The 20,242-nt window shown below is 49.2% G+C and overlaps 1 protein-coding gene across 5 annotated transcripts; it reads left to right on the forward strand.

Moving 5' to 3' along the window:
* Positions 1-25: 25 nt before the first annotated feature.
* On the forward strand, positions 26-19,141 carry LOC114800418 (breakpoint cluster region protein). 5 transcript variants are annotated; one of them, XM_028997781.1, is made up of 23 exons: positions 26-42; positions 4,476-4,531; positions 4,685-4,806; positions 5,051-5,152; positions 5,610-5,837; positions 5,937-6,044; positions 6,121-6,175; positions 6,286-6,338; positions 6,575-6,712; positions 7,605-7,720; positions 10,842-10,998; positions 11,350-11,469; positions 12,384-12,459; positions 12,693-12,788; positions 13,609-13,683; positions 14,988-15,085; positions 15,169-15,273; positions 15,648-15,814; positions 17,234-17,373; positions 17,442-17,576; positions 17,658-17,784; positions 18,296-18,437; positions 18,528-18,659. In XM_028997781.1, the coding sequence occupies exons 2-23, from the start codon at positions 4,480-4,482 to the stop codon at positions 18,615-18,617; spliced, it is 2,502 nt and encodes an 833-aa protein (XP_028853614.1). In that variant the 5' UTR covers positions 26-42; positions 4,476-4,479; the 3' UTR covers positions 18,618-18,659. The 5 variants fall into 5 exon arrangements, 4 of the variants coding, with proteins under 4 accessions (XP_028853614.1, XP_028853605.1, XP_028853624.1 ...); XM_028997772.1 differs by lacking the exon at positions 26-42 and adding an exon at positions 4,262-4,377; XM_028997791.1 differs by lacking the exon at positions 26-42 and having other exon boundaries at positions 4,384-4,531; positions 18,528-19,141.
* The last annotated feature ends 1,101 nt before the right edge of the window (positions 19,142-20,242 follow it).

The following is a 20,242-nucleotide window of genomic DNA, read 5'->3' on the forward strand; positions in this document are numbered from 1 at the left end:
AGACAGGAGATCATGTACTCAGAAGTGGTACATAGTCCTGAGGTAGAGGACTTTAATGAATATCAAGAGCTTCATGATAACGATGCTGTTTGTAGCTATACGGAGGGGAAGATTATCTGGCGTGCACAAGCCATGAGTGAAACACACCATTTCAGACTAATTCAGAATTATGCAGTCACATGGTGTTACTGGTTATCATATCTCATGTGCTTTAGTGATATGACGTTATACAGGAACAGTCATGGTGTCACGTCTACGGACTTACGGGGGAAGGAAGCGCAGAGGTTTGACATGCTGGGAAGGGGGTTTTATTAATACAAACAATAAAGAAATACAAATAAACAGCGGCGCGGTGGCCGAAAACGATTTAACTTAAATAACGAACTGAAACAAACCCGTAGGCGTGTGGCGATTGCCAGAACTCAAAACACATAAAACTAAACAAGGTCAAGTTTGTGCATAGAGTTCACGAAAATGCCAGCGACCCCGAACGGGCGGAAACTTCCGGCATTTATGGGGCGTCAGGATTAAAGTCAGGTGTGGAGGCCAGCTGCAGGCAATCCTGACAGAGCCCCCCCTCCAAGGGCTACGTCCTCGGAGCCCCAACAGTACCATCAGTGGAGGCGGCGGGGTGGACGGCGGCAACCACAGGGCTCCTGCCCTGCTGTATCCTCCCCTTGGAGGACCCGGTCCCTCGGGCTGGCTCCCCGGCGTGGTCAGGCGTGGCGGCCCCGGTCCCTCGGGCTGGCTCCCCGGCGTGGTCAGGCGTGGCGGCCCCGGTCCCTCGGGCTGGCTCCCCGGCGTGGTCAGGCGTGGCGGCCCCGGTCCCTCGGCCTGGCTCCCCGGCGTGGTCAGGCGTGGCGGCCCCGGTCCCTCGGCCTGGCTCCCCGGCGTGGTCAGGCGTGGCGGCCCCGGTCCCTCGGCCTGGCTCCCCGGCGTGGTCAGGCGTGGCGGCCCGGTCCCTCGGCCTGGCTCCCCGGCGTGGTCAGGCGTGGCGGCCCCGGTCCCTCGGCCTGGCTCCCCGGCGTGGTCAGGCGTGGCGGCCCCGGACCCTCGGGCTGGCTCCCCGGCGTGGTCCGGCGTGGCGGCCCCGGACCCTCGGGCTGGCTCCCCGGCGTGGTCCCGCTTGGCGGCCCCGGACCCTCGGCCTGGCTCCCCGGCGTGGTCCCGCTTGGCGGCCCCGGACCCTCGGCCTGGCTCCCCGGCGTGGTCCCGCTTGGCGGCCCCGGACCCTCGGCCTGGCTCCCCGGCGTGGGTCCCGCTTGGCGGCCCCCGGACCCTCGGCCTGGCTCTCCGGCGTGGTCCCGCTTGGCGGCCCCGGACCCTCGGCCTGGCTCCCCGGCGTGGTCCCGCTTGGCGGCCCCGGACCCTCGGCCTGGCTCCCCGGCGTGGTCCCGCTTGGCGGCCCCGGACCCTCGGCCTGGCTCCCCGGCGTGGTCCCGCTTGACGGCCCCGGACCCTCGGCCTGGCTCTCCGGCGTGGTCCCGCTTGACGGCCCCGGACCCTCGGCCTGGCTCTCCGGCGTGGTCCCGCTTGGCGGCCCCGGACCCTCGGCCTGGCTCCCCGGCGTGGTCCCGCTTGGCGGCCCCGGACCCTCGGCCTGGCTCCCCGGCGTGGTCCCGCATGGCGGCCCCGGACCCTCGGCCTGGCTCCCCGGCGTGGTCCCGCATGGCGGCCCCGGACCCTCGGCCTGGCTCCCCGGCGTGGTCCCGCATGGCGGCCCCGGACCCTCGGCCTGGCTCCCCGGCGTGGTCCCGCATGGCGGCCCCGGACTCCCGTACCTGCACACAATAATCAGGGCCGATCCATCTGGGTACGTGTGGGCCCTGTCTCCACATGTCCCCTCTGACACATCTTGTGTCACCCCCTGCACCGCGCAGGGAGATTGTCCCAGAGCCTCCGGCGACTGTTCCAGGCACCCCAGGCTGGTGCCTTCTGGGACTATGCAGCCCCTCTCGCTGCCCGGCCCTGGTGCCAAGGGGGGGGCATTGCCAGACCATCCGGCTAGCCCCTTCTGCGTCCGTTGGGACAAGCAGGCCCTCTTCCTGCCTGTCCCAGCTGGGTCCTCATGCCTACCCGGGGGCTCTATGGCGCTCCACCCCTCTGGAGGCAGACGCAGGCCCATGCCTGGCCCGCCCTCCTCACTGGCTACCGGTGGACCCAGCTCCATCGCTTCCCCACCTCCCCTCCCCTCAGGAGGAGTCCCCAACCTGAACTGCACCCCCCCAAAAAATTCTTTGGGGGAGCACCCCCCCCGGCTGGACTTAGGGGTACCTTGGGGCTTGTCCACCTCGCCTTGGACCAGCACATTCAGGTCAGGAACCTCCTCCCTGGGGTTCGGCTCCGCGGCTGGGTCGCCATCTGGTGGACACAAAGAGGGGAAGTGGGGGCGACATACGGACACATATGCCACACAGACACACACACACAGAGACAGACAGAAGAGAGGGTCGTCTGGCTCCCTCTCTGGGCTCTCCGGGACCTCCTCAGGGGGCACAGCCAGGATCTCGGGAGGAGCGACCTTCTCGTCGCCCACCAGTGCTGGGTCTTCTTGCCCCGGATCCTGACTGGCACTGGATGTGGTGGAGGGGCAGAGTTCGATCCCTGGCTCAGGCCGATCAAACTCCGCCCTCAGTCTCTGTTGGAAGTCCCGAAAACTCCTGTCTGTCTCTCCCTGCTGCCAGAGGGTTGTGCTCCAGCCCCATGCTGATCCAGTCAGACACGTGAGGATGGTAGTGATCTCGTCTGTGTCTGCTGCCCCACTGAAGGGTCCCGGGACAATTGGGCGGTCCCACACGGGGCTGGGCACGTCGCTGGAGATGGTGGTAGGTGTGTGGTGTGGAGGGGGGTGGACGTCTTCTCCAGCAGGTGTGGACGCTGGTGCTGCGCTGCCATTTTGCTGGGGAACGTCCGGGCAGAGGGAAGGCGGGTCGGCGACTGGAGCAGGAATGGAGGATTCCCTGCGAGGCAGTCCCGGCAGCGCAGTTGCTGGCTGGCGACCTCCCGTCGCCCTCTTCCACCAGCTTTCCTCACACTGCTGGGAGGGACGTGGGTCTCCACGGACCTCGTGACGCTCCTGGATGGGCGCGATGGGCGGAGCCATCCCGGCACCGACTGCCCAAACGGCGTCATCCTGGTCGTCGTCCGTGTCAACCTCGTACCCCCGGAAGTCACATGGGTCATCACGGACGCCGCGATGATCTCGGACGCGCACGCTGGGCGGAGCCATCCCGGCACCGACCGCCCACCGAAAATCCACGTCATCATCGCTTTCGTCATCCGTGTCCTCCCACCGGTGACTCCAAGGGTCGTCCACCCTGCGGACATCCTGGACCCATGGCGCGATAAGCTCCCATGGGCAGTACTCGGGCCATTCGGGCTGGAGGCTGCCCACCTCCTCGCTGGAGGAACGCCGCCGTTGTTGTTGCCGCTTCTCACCCCCCTGGAAGTGACGTGGGTCCCCACGCACCTGTTGACGATCGCAGACTGGTGCGATGGGCGGAGCCCAACTCTCGTCTCCTGTGCTCTCGTCGTCGTCCGTGTCGTCCCAGTCCACAGGGAGCCTTGCCAGCAGAGCGCAGAGTTCTTGGCTCGACATGCCGAAGATCGTGGGGGTCGCATCTTCTGAGCTCGCTGCCCACGTCACTTCCTCGCTGCTGCCGACGCCAACGTCCTCGCTCCGCCCACTCACCCGCCGACGTTGTCGCTTCCGGGTTTCGCGGAGTTTCCCGGGGGTGACGTCATCACGCGGCGCCGCGTACCACGGCTTCTCGGGGAGAAAACGCTCCACCAGAACGGGCGGCGCGTCTCTCCCCTGGCGTCCGCGTTCGCCGCGCCGGGCTGCGTCCTTCGCGGCGTTTCTTCTCCTCTGCTTTCCACCTCTGCGCTTTTGGGGGGGTCGCTGGCATTCTGTCACGACTACGGACTTACGGGGGAAGGAAGCGCAGAGGTCTGACATGTTGGGAAGGGGGTTCTATTATAACAAACAATAAAGAAATACAAATAAACAGCGGCGCGGTGGCCGAAAACGATTTAACTTAAATAACGAACTGAAACAAACCCGTAGGCGTGTGGCGATTGCCAGAACTCAAAACACATAAAACTAAACAAGGTCAAGTTTGTGCATAGAGTTCACGAAAATGCCAGCGACCCCGAACGGGCGGAAACTTCCGGCATTTATGGGGCGTCAGGATTAAAGTCAGGTGTGGAGGCCAGCTGCAGGCAATCCTGACACATGGTTTCACCTTGGAGAGCAGGGTGATGTGCTCTTTCACCAGATGGTGGCAGCAGACCTTCAGTTTTCATACATGAGAAGAAACAAAAAAAAGTGTGACAACAGTGACAGAACAGAAACAGGAAACTACCACAATAGAAAGAGTGAGAGAGAGGGAGAGAGAGACTGCAAAAGAGAATTACCAATTAAAGTGGTATTTGTGTAGCTCACCCCGGACCGGGCGTCTCTGTCTGACCTCCAGAGCTATGGACCTGTACGAGGAGGCATTGGACTATCTGCACCAAGAAAGAGTGGCAGGTGCGTTCCTACATTCATAAGACTGATGTGTTTGGTGAAATTTTTTTTTTACATAGTTAGGAAAGTGTCAGAATTTGCCACAAGGCATTCAAAAAGCGTCCAAATTTAGACTGCTGAAATGTGAGCAATTCTGAGCTTGTTTGCCCATCACAGTTGAAGATGTGAGTGATGACATTGAGGGATCAGATCTTCTGGAGGATGTTTTTGTGGAGGAGGCAGACAGATTTTCCCAGAGCCCCCTGCAAATGCGGGCTTTGGATATTTCAGACACACCGGTGAGCGATCAGCGTTTCGTCATTTAAGATAAGATAAACCTTTAAAAGTCCCTCAAGTGGGAAATTTGCATTGTCACAGCAGAAAGTGGAAAGAACAAAAGTAAGAGCAGCGAAAAGGTAAGATGGTGATGGACCAAATGGATGCAATGGTTCACCTATGATGTTCCTCTTCCTGGGATGTTCTCTTCATGGATCTTTGCATTGCTAGTCTGGTCACTAGTAGTTCGATTGGTTTTTGGTTCAGGTGGAGAAGACCCCTGAGAACATGGAGAAACGGTTGATGGTCCTGAAGGAAATCCTGACCTGTGAAGAGCTTTATTTGAATGAACTGGAAACACTGCTGATGGTGAGGTCTTTTGACATACAGTCATCCCCAAACCCCCCAAATACACACATACTGTTTAACCCAAACTCACAACCCAACACATCCTGCTATATAAAAATAAATGAATAAAAAGAATGTATCAGCCTTGGACATTTCTCATCAGTTATTGTAGATATGTGAGAACCTAGCCATAGCCAAGCCTTCACACATGTGAGTGTTTGTGTGAAAATATTCAAATATGTGGGTGGGCATGTGTGAGTGTGTCTGTATGTGAGTAGTTTGAGTGCTATTTCAGGCCGAGCACACATCAATAATTAGAAGGCGATACGGTAGTTCTCAGCTTGTGGACCAACTTCTCCTTTCACCGCTATCGCTTCCCTTTCCTCTGATGGCAATGGGGAAATTGTGCCTTGTCAAACGAGATCAAATGAGTAGGTCTGTGTTAAATGTCACGCATACTCTACTCAATTCTCTGCAGCCCATGAAAGCACTGAAAGCCTCAGCCGGGACGTCCCAACCAGTTCTGTCCAGCCAGGACGTCCAGACGCTCTTCTACCAGGTACCTGAGCTGCTGGACCTGCACCAGGACTTCTGCAAGGGCCTCAAGGCCAGACTGGAGATGGTCATGGCACTAGAAGAAGATCACACCATTCAGCTGGACCATGGGAGCAGTCAGCTGTGTGTGGGTGATCTCTTTCTCAAGATCGTGAGTTTGTTTTCTTCTTCTTCTTCTTCTTCTTCTCTCTTGCTTGAAGCAGTCTACATGATGGCCCCTGGTAATGATGAGAGCCGTGTTGGCGTGCAGGTCAGCCAGCTGGCGGTGTATCGGGGGTTTATCGACAACTACGAGAGCGCCGTGGAGACTGTGCGGAGGTGCTCTCAGTCGGACCTGCGCTTTAGGACACTGGCAGAGGTACGATACATACAAAAGCTCATGTTCCTTCGGCCTCCCTTTTTCCCACGCTGCCTCATGTTTCCCTCTCTTCAAGAGCATGAAGTCTTGCAAGGGTTTGGACAACTTTAAGACCAGGTACACTTTTGAAGGTAAAGTGTTCTAACGAAGCCTCTCTGACATGAAATTGTAAGAGCGCTGTACACCAGACAGGGTGGGGGTTCAAGACCTACATTCACCACTCTTTATGTTCACTCTTCAGCTCTACTCTATAAGCCCTTGGACCGTGTGACCAAGACCACGCTGGTGTTGCATGTAAGATTCCATAAAGATGGATTGAACTGGAGTTTGACTAAACCAGCCTAGAAGAACGGACAGCAATTCAGTATACAGCAGTGTTTATAACTAGAAGTGCTAAAACCCTTCTTGAGCCCCATCGGTTCTGCCCCTTTAAGAGAAGTATCTAGTCTCAGATCAGGGTTCGTTTTAGAAACTGAGACCTTTTAGATTACAGAAAGCTTAAGTGAATTTATGGCTCTCTGTTCTCTCAGGACCTGCTGAAAAACACCCCACCTGACCACTCAGACCGCAGTCCTCTGCAGGAGGCCCTACGCATCTCCAGTAACTTCTTATCAGGCCTCAATGACACGTCTCACTGCAAGAAAGCTGTCACTCTCAGCAAAGGCATGGTTAGTAATCACTATCATTTTGGCTAGTTGCCTAGCGCCCAGTGTTGGATTAGTTGTAGGACTATGTTAGGACAGGATCTTAATCTTGGCAGCGAGAGCCATCCTTTCCATCAACAATCCTTCTTATTAGCATGTACACTCACTGGCCATTTTATTATGTTCACACTAGTACCGGTTTGGAAATCCTGGTGTATTGGGGCAGTGGTTAAGGAAACGGCCCTGTAATCAGAAGGTTGCCGGTTCGAATCCCGCTCTGCCACTGAGGTGCCACTGAGAAAAGCACCGTCCCCACACACTGCTCCCCGGGCGCCTGTCATGGCTGCCCACTGCTCACTCAGGGTTATGGGATAAATGCAGAGGACAAATTTCACTGTGTGCACTGTGTGCTGTGCTGCTGTGTATCACATGTAACAATCACTTCACTTTATATTTTGCCGGCCTGGCACCAACAACCATGCGGTGTACAAAGTCAATAAAAATCCCTTTCTTGTCTAGATGCCTGAATGCATTGGGTTGCTGCCATTCCTGATTCATTATTGGTGTCAACAAGCAATTTAACTGAAATTAGGGTGCCTATAAACCAGTAACCCACAGTCACAGGTTCAAACCCCACTTACTTCCATCGTGTCCCTGAGCAAGACAATTAACTCTGAGTGTCTCCAGGGGGGGACTGTCCCTGTAACTACTGATTGTAAGGCGCTCTGGATAAGGGGCGTCTGGTAAATGCCATACATGTTAAGTGTAAATGTTAATGAACAATTATACCTGATAAGGAGGCCAGGTTCATACACGCATACCTACACACATATATATTTCTCCTGTCACAATCAAACAGGAAGTGTCTACGGCTTTAACCGTTGGGATGAATAACTGCAGTAACTGTTTGTCGTAGACGCGGCAGTTGATGCGCGACGGTTTTCTGGCGTGTGCGTGTGACGGGGGGCCGGGATTGCGACACCTGTTCCTCTACACAGACCTGCTGCTGTGCACCAAACTGAAGAGTGCAGGGTGAGTGCCAACCACAGCTGGAGAACTAGGAGGTGCACAAAAATATTCTTGTTAGCAACTCTGCTATGGTCTCACAGCTGCCATTGCCATCACATAAAACGTTCTGAGCGAAAACAGCCACCGCTGAGATGCTATGGACGACCTCCAAAAAGCAAATGGATAATGGCAACAAAAAGCAAAAAGAAAATGCCAACAGTGTGAGGATATGCCTGTGTTAATCTATGGTGGTCCCACTTCGCAGTTCTGGTAAAGAGGTCCCACTTCAGGGTTTTTGGTGAAGTCCATGTCAGAAGCCGTTTAGCGCTGCCTGAGGCCAACCTAAATAGTATTGGACTAGGGGTATCATGTAGACTAGTGTATGTTTTTGGATTAGTGCTCTGTGTTGTCACAGGTTTTTACAGTTTTTCTCAGTCGCTTTGGTGCGTTTCTTAGAACACTATTAACATTTGCACAGCAGTTAGTGCATTTCTCAAAACAATTAGTGCAAACTGCAAAACCTAGTGGATAGCCTGCAAAAGCACGTCACATGCTCAAAATTGATAATCCATTCCTCAAAAGCAAGTATTCATGTCAATGAAACTGTCAGTGCCATCAAAATGAAAAGTCTTGACACCATCTTTATGAACAAGATAGTCAAATGGCCTTGTCATGTTTTCACTATGACAGTTTATAATATATGTTTTCCATTGCAAAAATATTTGGTGACACCTGAAAATGCTCAAGACAGCACTATGCCCTACTTGTACAGCCATTTGAAATGTGCAGTAAAGTTACTGTAGATGTTATGGGAGTTTTGGGAGTAACTGAGACACTGAATACGTACGTTTTACATTTTTGCTGTATAGAAGTGTTTGTAATTCCACAGCATTGTGCAAAAGAAAAATATGCTACAGTCACTTGTTTACTGTAGAATACATGTAAACATAAAATCACCCTTTTGGTAGAGCTGTGCACAAATGTGAACAATATACAGTACATGTAACAGTACATACAGTATTGTACAGTACTGTAACATACAGGTACAGTAAATCATTCTGGCACATCCAGACGTTCCTGTCTGTCTGGCCACATATTTTCATCTACATCACAACGCATGTTATCCCTCGCAATGCAGCGAGGAAAGTATCTCCTGGAGTGGCGAATCCATCCTCTGCAGGACTCTGCTGTGATGTGGTCACATGCTGCATCCATGGCTGCTAGCAGGGCCATTTGTTCATGTGGATGCCGGTCATAAACTTTCCACCTCCAGGCAGAGAAAAACTCCTCTATTGGATTAAGGAATGGGGAATATGGAGGGAGATATTCAACCAGCATTCTTTCATGTGCTGCAAACCACTCTCTGACCAGATGGGAGTGGTGAAAACGGACATTATCCCAGACCCCTCTCATCCACCCCTCTCATTCTCAGGGACTAGGTCCCTGTAAAGAGTGTCCAAAAATGTCAGGAGATGTTTGGTATTGTATGGACCAAGAAGGGGGATATGGGTGAGGACGCTGTTGTCTGAGATGGCTGCACACATGGTAATATTCCCTCCGTGCTGACCAGGGACTTCAGTGGTTGCTCTCTGTCCAATGCGATTTCTTCCACGCCTTCTGCCTTTGGCCAGATTGAAACCTGCCTCATCAACATATATGAATGTGTGCAGTGGTTCCCTGGCTTCCAGCTCCAGTACATGCTTTAGAGAGAGACAAAAATGCAATTTCACAATTGTCCTGTGTACAGTAACAAACAGTAATGCATGCATTTGGTAAAACACATTGTAGAGTATGTTTTGTAGAATTGCTAGTGTACTGCATGAAACTACAAAGTACTGTAAAGCAGTTTACAGTGCTGAACATAGAAGACCTGCTTTACCTGCACATACTGGTGACGGATCTCCTTCACCCTTTCACTGTTTCGTTCAAATGGCACTTTATGCAATTGCTTCATGCGGATTTCATTTTTTTTGAGAAATGAAACAGATTCAATATAGCCAAATACCGTGTTATTCTCTATGACAGCACTTTGTATTTCTCTCAACTTTATTGCATTGTTTGCAATGACCATTGCACAAATGGCTTCCTCTTGCTGTGGGGTAAAAAGGGGCCCTCTTCCACCTCTGCGAGGTTGTCTTTTAATCCTATGTGGTGCGGAGTAAAATTACAAATACAGTACAGTAACATGAGATATGTATGAGATGGTACACTGTATGAGTGCATACTGTATGCACACCTGTTTTCCCTACGGAATGTTTGAATGATTGAACTGACAGTAGTTCTTCAAATATTGGGTTGCACCCTTCGACCAGCCTCCTGGTGAGGCTGTGATTGACAACATGGTCCACAATTGTAGCCCTAATTTCATTAGGAATTTGCCTATATCTGCCTCTTCTCCCTCTTCCCCTTCCCCTTCCTCCCTGCATCCTCACCCCTCTTCCACGATGCTGACATTCCATTTTGTGTCACAGAAGTGTAGAAAAAGACACTAGCTCCTGCTCAGTTCATATATGCTTGCCAATTGAGGATTCACAGGATTCATCCATGATTGACAGTGAACAAGTTTTTTGTTATTGGTTACAGCTAAAATTTCACACACCTCCTCATGAGTGACAGCTGAAATTCACCTGAGATCAATTGTTCAATTTAGGAGACATTTCCAGGAAAAAATGATAAAGAAAGGTATAGAATTTGCTTGACAGATGACTAATATTTGACATTTGATAACTAGTTCAACAATTTTGTGTGTAATGACTCAAGCAATAAAAGTGAGACTATTAGTTTTATTGAGAACGACTATTCAGCATCCATAAGTATAATTAATTTTGACTGACATGACATAAGCAAATGGAAATGTCAAAAAACAGCAGAGAAATGTATGAAAGCAACTGTTACATGTCCAAAATCATTTGCAGTTTTTTCAGAGAAAGGATAAATTGCTATGATGATGTGCACAAATGACTAAATGTTGTGGAGGTTGAACTAATAGTTATGAGAATTTTAATTCTGATCTGAGAAACGCACCAAAGCGACTAAGAAAAACTGTAAATGTCAACAATGGGATTTGTGGCATGAACAAAATAACTTCAAATTTTATGTCGCAAAATCATACGGTCAAGAACTTCTGCTTTGTGTATGTATGCAGAAAACACGCTCAGTACCGGTATAACTGGCACGTGCCATTGGCTGGCCTGAAGCTGCACTGGGCTATGCCACTCGAGCAGCCAGCAGAGCTTCAGCAACGCATCACTAACACCAGGACCAAGATGTACCATCTTCGACAAGACTACCAACACCAGAAGGTGCGAATGCAGCGTTACTTTCATTTGCTTCAATGCAATGTGCTTTTTTTCCCACAGGCCTGCCTCTAAACCACGCCTTCTGAAGTTCTTGAGTTATTTTACGTGGACAGAGGTGGCCTAGTGGGCAAGGAAACTTCTGAAGGTACCTCTGAGGTGCCATGCAGTGCTCCCCGGGCACTTGTCATGGCTGCCCACTGCTCACAAGGGTTAAAAGCGGAGGACACTTCACTTTCACCTTCATATATCATAGTTCATAGGCCACCAGCTTCTAACGTGTGATGTGTATGTGGTGTATATTCGTCAGGGGGAGATCATTTTGAAGTCATGTATGTGTGTGTTTTTGTCTGACAGAGTAAAGGTGTGTACTCTCGCACTCTGGACCGGATTCTCAAGAAGCTGCAGGAATGTGAGCTTTGGCTGCTGACATACTCACCCAGGCTGCAGCTAGAGCTCCACAGCCTCAGTGGAAAAGTATGTAAACACTAATACACGTTTACACACTCAAATATTCACACCTTACACACACTGTACAAGCACAGATGCAAATATATGAACAAAAACCACACAGACAAGCACAAGAACGCTCAACCCAAAAACGCATGTTCACACACTCACAGCGGTTAATATACTGTAAAAAAAAAAATCAGTATATACAGAAAAACACAGTATACTGTGCCTATAAATGGATCAGCCTTGGCTATGCCACTTGTTCACCATTTTTCCTCCCTAAGACCACTTTTAGTAGAATCTGACCTCTGCAAAGCAGGAACATCCCACAAGAACTGGACTTTTGGAGATGCTATGCTATTCGAATCCTTACACTTGCCATTTTTTCTGATTCCAACACTTTCATCTCTTGCTGTCTGAAGTATCCTATTCACTACCTAGTCCTAATTTTATGGCTGATTGGTGTGTGTATAAATATAATGACAGGGAACTGAATATATGGAATGAAACTTGAATATATGGAATGAAAGTCTGAATATATGGAATAAAATCTGACGTCATGAAATCTGACACTGCTAATAATTCCGCCAACATTCAGCATAGGACTACTGATGAAGAGATTTATTCAATGTTTCCACATCAGTTTCCCACCGCCATTCCTACGTACAACCTCTGTCCACCAATACAACGTGTTAATTTTTACTGCTGACACTTGTTCTTTCCGGGTGTTTGCCCCTGTAATTCCTCACTGTTTACTTACCTCCTTTCCCCTTTGCCGTGTTGTATTGATGGACGGAGGTTGTACGTAGGAATGGCAGCGGGAAGCTCGCCTGATGTGGAAGGCCTGTTTCGGTCAGTCCGGATGCTTGACGGATATATTTAAGTTCTCAGACAGTATTTTTTTACACTGGACCCCTCTCACTCGACATCTTCCCCAGATTTACACCCTTCTAATGTCAACCCTGTACGAGCTGGAGGAATGGAGAGAGGTGATGGGCAGGCTGATAAAGGAGCGTGAGTGTCCTACCCACTTCAGAAACCTTTGCACATTAGATTTATTGTGCGTTCGTTTTGGGTTTGATATCCAATTTGCTGTCTGGTTCAGGCTTGCTTGTGTCAGATTGCTGTTGCCCTCCATTAAAAACATGCAGACAAATGAGAATAAGAATTTAGAATCAGTCGATCAAAGTCGGCATCAAGATTAAAGTCTTTCAGAAATAATCCTTATTGTATCGCGTGTATCGTAGATGCTGAGCCAGTTCCCACAGACCTTCTTACCCTGACAAACTCCTGTATGAAACTCAGAATGACCCAGAATCCTCACCTCCACAGCCTACAGCCCGGTAAGACGCACTGGCTATTGGTAGGATAGAAATGTACAGTTGTAATTAGCAGTACTTTGGCAGTACTTTTGGTAGCACTGTTAGCGTACAGTCTCTGTTTCTTCGGTTGCTAAATCTCTTTCGCCGCCGACGTGAGTCGCTAAACAGCTTGGTGCTCCCAAGTGAGCTCAGGAGAGAACCGGAGCAGAACCTGTGTTCTGCGCCTCAACAAACGTGTCCTACTGTTTCCCTCTGACTTCATCTTGTTCAGATATATTGCAGAATTTGTCTTTCAAGCATGTTATTACCACTGCAGGTCCAACTCAGCATTCCTTGGATCTCAATACAAAATATATTGAGCAATATCGTAGATGTGGGTGCACTGAACACAAATGTTTATTGTCACATACAGATAGAAATTCAACATTGTTACCGGTAATGAAATTCTTAGTCTTTGAGCCACCTCTGTTTTACACAGAAATAAATAATCAAATTAATAGGAAATTTAAAGCATTAAACTAACAAAACATTTTTTAACATGCAGTATTTTTAACTATAAGAATATGAATTCTGAATGTACATATTCATATTCCAGCACACGTATCAGACATGAAATGTCTAATTGTTTAATAGGGACAAAAGAGTCTGGTTGATGTTCGTGTGCAGTTTACCAGCAGATAGAAGGTCTATGGCATAATGGGTATATGACCGAATATTCACAGTTAATGGCTTAAATGCAGTTATTCACTTTTGTGTATAAAATGAACAAAAACACCACGTATATTCAGGTACACAGAAAGGAACCCGATACACTGAGATCCCTGTCTGCCCTTTCGCACAGAAAAAGGCGACCAAGCGCTGTGTGGTACCCTCAGCGTTGTTATTCACTCCGCCTGTGGTCTACAGCATCCTGCATGTGAGTCGACACGCCAACACACACGTTGGGGCTAATAATCATTTGATCCCTATCTCATTTTGTACGCTTGTCCTCTTACAAAGAAGTGGTCGGTTGATAATTTCAGCGGTAGCTTTATTTGAACCGTGAGAGACAGAACAATAACAAGCGAATACAGAAAAATGCATTTCAAATCAGTCGTGAATTAATTTGTACAAACTCTCGTACTAATTCACTAATTCACTATTTGAGGGGCAATTTTAGCAGGTTCAGTTGAGCAACGCACACAAAAACGTTGATGACACAGAATATGAAGCCCCGTCCCGGTCGACCACACAAGCCGTGACCTGGATCAGCAGGAACGGAGAAAAAGGTTGATTAGATGAGGAGAGAGGAGGGGAATTAAAAAAAAACTACAATAGGGAGTACTACATTGTCACTACACTTTACAGCATAAAAAGTGAAGGTGTGTATGTGTGTGTATCAGCCTAGTGGGTAACACACTCGCCTATGGGTGGGTGGTAGTAGCCTAGTGGGTAACACACTCGCCTATGAACCAGAAGACCCGGGTTCAAATCCCGCTTACTACCATTGTGTCCCTGAGCAAGACACTTAACCCTAAATTGCTCCAGGTTGCTCCCCTGTAACTACTGGTTGTAAGTCGCTCTGGATAAGGGCGTCTGATAAATGCCGTAAATGTAAATGTATCAGGTGTCCTTGGACGGAGAGATCTCGCCCTCCGGGGGAGAGATGTTTGAGTCAGGGGGAGTCCGATGCAGATATGATAGGATTGTTTGAGTTTCTAAAGTCCCTCTTCGCCTCCGTCCTTATTTCTACGCAAAGCCCTGAGCCTCTCCAGATTGCGATCAGTGCCCACGGCTCTGTCCACTCCATCAATCAATCCGGACAGCCTGGCGCGGCTTTGAGCGGCTGACTTCGTTTGCTTCAGTCTTTGAAAAGCCAGTGCCTAGTTCAGTCAGCAGGAGTCCTGTAATCATGGTTCCGAATAGGTAGATGTCTTCGATGTCCTCTGCGAAAAGAGCAGCCAGGCACACGACCCTCCATTTCTCCCATCCGTCCATCGCGTAGCCAGCCGCATACGTTCCAGCAGAAAATGGCATCAATAGCGGTGAGGGACCAGTTGATCAAGAGCATAACACAACACTAGACGAGACAAGCATAAAGTTCTAGCAGGTATTTTATCTCCAAAACGATCACAATGCGTTCCTCCTTAGAGGGAAGTGTGTGCATTTTATGGTGCAAGTGTTCTGAGCAGTGTGTGTGTGTGTGTGTGTGTGTGTGTGTGTGTGTGTGTGAACATGCAGGTGTTTGGGTCTCCGTGGAAGTCGATGGCTTTGAGTTCTTCCATAACAAAGCCAGGACCCACCCGTCTGTCAGCACCAGTACACCGCAGTGGAACCAGGTGAGCGGCAGACCTTTCCGAACACGCGATGCGTATCGAGCGCCTCTCCATCAGGGGTTCAACGTTTGCACGTGTGGTTGCAGGAAATCTCGTTCCAGGTGGACGGAGCGCAGCATCTGATGCTGGTGTGTGTGGCCCAGTCAGACCGGGGCACGGAGGACTGGACACTGGGCAGGTGTTCCATGAAGGTGAGGAGCAGAATTTGGACATTTGAAAGTGATGTGATTGCCATTGTGATACACAGCAGCACAGCACTAGGTGCACACACTGAAATTTGTCCTCTCCCCACCTTTGCCCACTCACCCTTGGTGAGCCATGGGAGTGGGCAGCCATGACAGGCGCCCGGGGAGCAGTGTGTGGGGACGGTGCTTTGCTCAGTGGCACCTCAGTGGCACCTTGGCGGATTGGGATTCGAACCGGCAACCTTCTGATTACCGGGCCGCTTCCTTAACCGCTAGGCCACCACCGCCCCATCACACAGCGCTCGGCACGAGAGCGTCTGCTGAAGGTTGTAAATGTTCACGGGAGCCCCCGTTCAAATCAGTGTGCGTGTGTTTTGCAGTTGGAGCCGGACCTCGTCCCGAAAAAGTGGCGGAGATTTACCTTGAACTCCGCCGAGCTGGAGCTCACGCTGTCCATCAGATACCTGCCCCACCCACTGGACCCCCCCAATGCCACCCTCGCCCAGCAGCTGCCAGTCTTCAGCGTACCCATCGGCCTGGTGGCGCGGTGAGTGCAATGACCTTGCCTGTAGATGAAGTGTCCCGACCTCTCGGCCTTCATTAGATCACATCGGGTGTATTTCTACACGCCGGTCACTCCTGAGCGAGGACCGTTTTCACGTGCGTTTCGTACAGGAAACTTTTGGGAAAAGAAAGTGGCCCAGTTTCGTCAGACAGGACTATGAGTTTCTGTAAGATTTCTTGAAAGCGGAAGAGACACCGTCTGTGGCAAGATTGGAGCGATGCGTAAAAGGGGAAGTGGAATAAATGCGCTGGATATTTAAAGGCTCTCATTTGGCATGTGAGTGCTGTGCCACGCGTTTCCCTGACGAGAGTGTGAAATGCTGCCATCGCAAATCTTCAACTATTTTCTGTGTTGCAAACAGCCACAACATTAAAACCACGTGTCTGCTATTGTCCTACATGCGTTATTTACAGTACATTCCACACATTTAGTGTTCTGATTACCACGCGCACAGTTTCCTACGTGGGCCTGAGGATTTGCTCTCGATTCTCAGTAACCAGAATGAGTTCGATATATATGTATTCAAAAATCTTTAAATTATAACATATTACGTATATTATATAAATGATGGCAAATCCACTGTCACTACCTACTCTACAGCAGTTATTCAGACTAATGCTTGAAACACATTTAGCATATTTGTAGCAGGATAAAGTGAAGTCGCCTCTTTTTACCTTCATGGCTGCTTTGTTCATCTTTGCTATTGTCATCATCAAAGGCCGCTTGATGAGATGCTGAGAGTGAATGAGAAGAAAGCATTCAGCGTAAACCTGCAGGGCTGTCGGAAACCGTCCACGTTGTCCAACTTAAGCTGGTGGAGGGAAGACAAGAGTGTGAAATGCTGCCATTGCAGAAAACTTTTTTCTTTATTTGCAATTTTTTTGGTTTATTGCATAACCTCACGTGTGTTATTCAATAGTTCTGCCTCTTCAGTTTTGGTCTACAGTTTTTTTTCTATACACGATGCGATAGCTCTTCTTATTTTCATTCACGGTTGCATTTGACTTGCTCATTAGGGGCATTTTTTTAATTTGATTCGGAGAGTTCAGTGTGGGTGGGGACTGCGTGGCATGAGCAATGCTATGGCAGAATCGAACCCTTCATTGTTCTTTAAGTCGATAAATTGCTTTAACTCAGTAAATTACACCAAGTCGCCAACCTTCCGATTACGGGTACGTTTCCTTACCCGCAAGGCCACCACTGCCCCGGACGTGGGTTGTGTGGTATTCATTTGCATCAACGCTCTGGACGGCTTTGAGGAAAATACCGTGTGCATCAGTAAGCTTGAGCAATGCAAATAAATGTGCTTCTTTCTTCATTTTTGGTGAAAAAATACCTTTTAGTGGTATGAAGTCTCTGAGATGGCCGGTGTGGGTTGATTGTACCTGTGATCTCTGACAGGCAGGAGGGCGTGCTGGTGCCCCACATCGTACGTTCTTGTGTGGAGGAGGTGGAGAGGAGGGGAATGGCTGAGGTGGGGATCTACAGGATCTCCGCTTCCACCACGGACGTCCAGAACCTCAAGAACAGCTTCAACACCGGTGAGTTCATGACGTTCTCTCCCCCTTCCCCTCCCACCTTCCCGCTCATCCCCATCTCTCCTCGTTAGATCTGTATGAGGCTGTGAGGTCCATGAGGTCCATGGAGGTGAATGTGGTGTCGGGGACGTTGAAGCTTTACTTCCGCGACCTGCCAGACCCCCTCGTTCCAAGAGAGTTTTTCTGGAATGTGAAGGAAGCCTTAGGCAAGCTGGATTACAACTGATAATTATAATTGATAATTTTTTGTTTTAAACTGTATATAATAATGATATTTCTTCTGACAGATATCCCTGACATGGACAGCAGACTGGGCACCATGCTGACTATTCTGAACGCTTGTCCTGAAGTCAACCGTAACACGCTCCTCTACCTCCTTCATCACCTCAAGCGGTCCGTCGCACTCACGTCCTCGTAAAGAAACATAATATTCCGGATTCCAGACTCTGCTTTCTTGTTGCCAGTTTGGATTGTTTTGATGTCAAATTTCACTTTCCATATTGGTCATGTACATACTTCTGAAAGTGTCTTTTTTTTCTTCTTTTGGAGTGGAATGGTGGAGTCTGGAGCTTTGCACTTCAATTGAAATTTGAAAAATGTAGTGATGGGAAGAATTCGTTTTTTTCCTTAAGTAGAAGTAAAAGTATTGGTCTACATTGCTGTGTCAGTTCACTCTTTAGGCCCAGAGTAGCTATAAGTGTAAATGTAGTAAAAAGCTCTTACCACTTTAAAACAAGTTGTCCCCAGTAACTTTAACCAGAAGATCTGTAGAAAGGGAATCGAGACTTTGCATGATATGAGAGTGTGAACTATATCAGAAGTGATATACTGTTTGCACTCTTTCATTGGATGAACGGCTGGTGCATTTAGGACAGGCCTGACCGTGTATTTCAGTGTCTTCTCTCTCTCCCTCTCTCTCTACCAGGGTAGCGGACAAAGAGGAAGTGAATAAAATGTCGCTAATGAATCTGGCCACCGTGTTTGGCCCCACTCTCCTGCACCCTCCCCTGGCGAAACTGGGCTACAGCGGTCCACGGGTGGACATCTCCCAGGAGGTGGTGGTGCAGGTCAGGGAACCTTTGTTTTGAATGACTGGTGAAATTTGCCACATTTCCACCACTGAACCACGTCACTCACTCTCTCTGTGTGTGTGACAGGTACAGGCGGTGTACTTCTACCTGCAGTGTAACGAACTGCCAGCACCCGCAACCACCCTGCCGCTGGACACGGAGGATGAGCAGCCGTGAACTACATTACCCCGAATCCAGTGGCAGTGCTCCCGTATTTTTATCAACCTTTACCTGTAGAAAGGTGTAGAGTGCAGCCTTGCTGCCGGTGTGTCTGAAAGTTTATAATTTAAACTTTCATTTTTTAAAAATCCACCAACACTTCAGCCCCCAATTTTTTTTGACTGTATAAATGAAGGTACTTTTCTGAAGTGTCTGTATTGTGAATGTTCTATTTAATTATTTTCTTTCAATCTATAATCGTCTACACAAAAAAAAATAATTTTTTTTTAAGATGCGGAAGTTAGTAAGAAATATTTATTGTCAAAGGACCATTAGGGGGGGAAGTGTGTGGTTGTGGAAGATAGTAGAGGGAAGATCAGAATTTCCCTTCCAGTTGAAACGGGAAGAGAAAGAGAAAGCAGGACTAATTATGTATTCCCACACATTTCATCTTTGCTGAGACAATACCGCTAAGGTCTTTGCTGAGAATTTCAAAGCTCACTTCTACTGTGCAGATGACAATAAACGCTTTGCATCTTGAATCGTGGGTGGTCATTAATGTGAGCATGTTGGTTACTGCAGGGGGCCAAGGTTTAGGGGCAGTGAACGAGAGGAGCTGGGTGGAGGTGGAGCAGTGGAACGATCTCAGCTTTCGCATGTGTGCGTGAAGGGAGAGCGGTGAACCACGTTTCAGGGTGACGTCACCAGGAAAAAAAAATCACTTCTGCCACGGTTCAGACTTGACAAGCTGAAGCTCAGCCCAACACACAGCCCCACTTCAAAGCAAAAGCTCCTGCTCCGTCCTGGCTGCAGCTGGGTGTAGCTTTCCAGCCCTATCTGTTCACCACCTGGGCTGGAGGGGGTCTTGGGTTGGCCCCCCTCCTATTCTTTGATCCGTAATCCGGATCCCGGCATGCGCCGGACCAACGTTCCGGGCTAGACTCAGACTCGTAAATCACCTGCCCCACACTCGTGGAAAAAAAATGACCAAGGTTCTTGTTGCACGGTGGGGTGAGGGTGCAGAAACAATAGCTGTGGAATAATCCAGGACCCCACAATAAAGAGGATGGAAAGTGGGGAGAAAAGCACACACCAGCAATAACCATGACCGAAGCCTCCGGTGTTACTGCAGACCCAGGAATTTTAACCAGGTGGCCTAAAGTGGAGTCAGACACTGAGTCTCAGCACGGACCTATTTTATATATATATGTGTGTGTGTGTGTGTGTGTGTGTATATATATATATATATATATATTGGTCAAAAGAAGGACTTGACAGGCTCAGAAAAGTCAAAAATAGTGAGATATCTTGCAGAGGGATGCGGCACTCTTAAAATTGCAAAGCTTCTGAAGCGTGATCATCGAACAATCAAGCGTTTAATTCAAAATAGTCAACAGGGTCGCAAGAAGCATGTGGAAAAACCAAGGTGCAAAATAACTGCCCATGAACTGAGAAAAATCAAGCGTGCAGCTGCCAAGATGCCACTTGCCACCAGTTTGGCCATATTTCAGAGCTGCAACATCATTGGAGTGCCCAAAAGCACAAGGTGTGCAATACTCAGAGACATGGCCAAGGTAAGAAAGGCTGAACACAAGCTGAAACGTCAAGACTGGGCCAAGAAATATCTCAAGACTGATTTTTCT

Source organism: Denticeps clupeoides, chromosome 1 (assembly GCF_900700375.1).
Source record: "Denticeps clupeoides chromosome 1, fDenClu1.1, whole genome shotgun sequence".
Classification (NCBI taxonomy): Eukaryota; Metazoa; Chordata; class Actinopteri; order Clupeiformes; family Denticipitidae; genus Denticeps; species Denticeps clupeoides.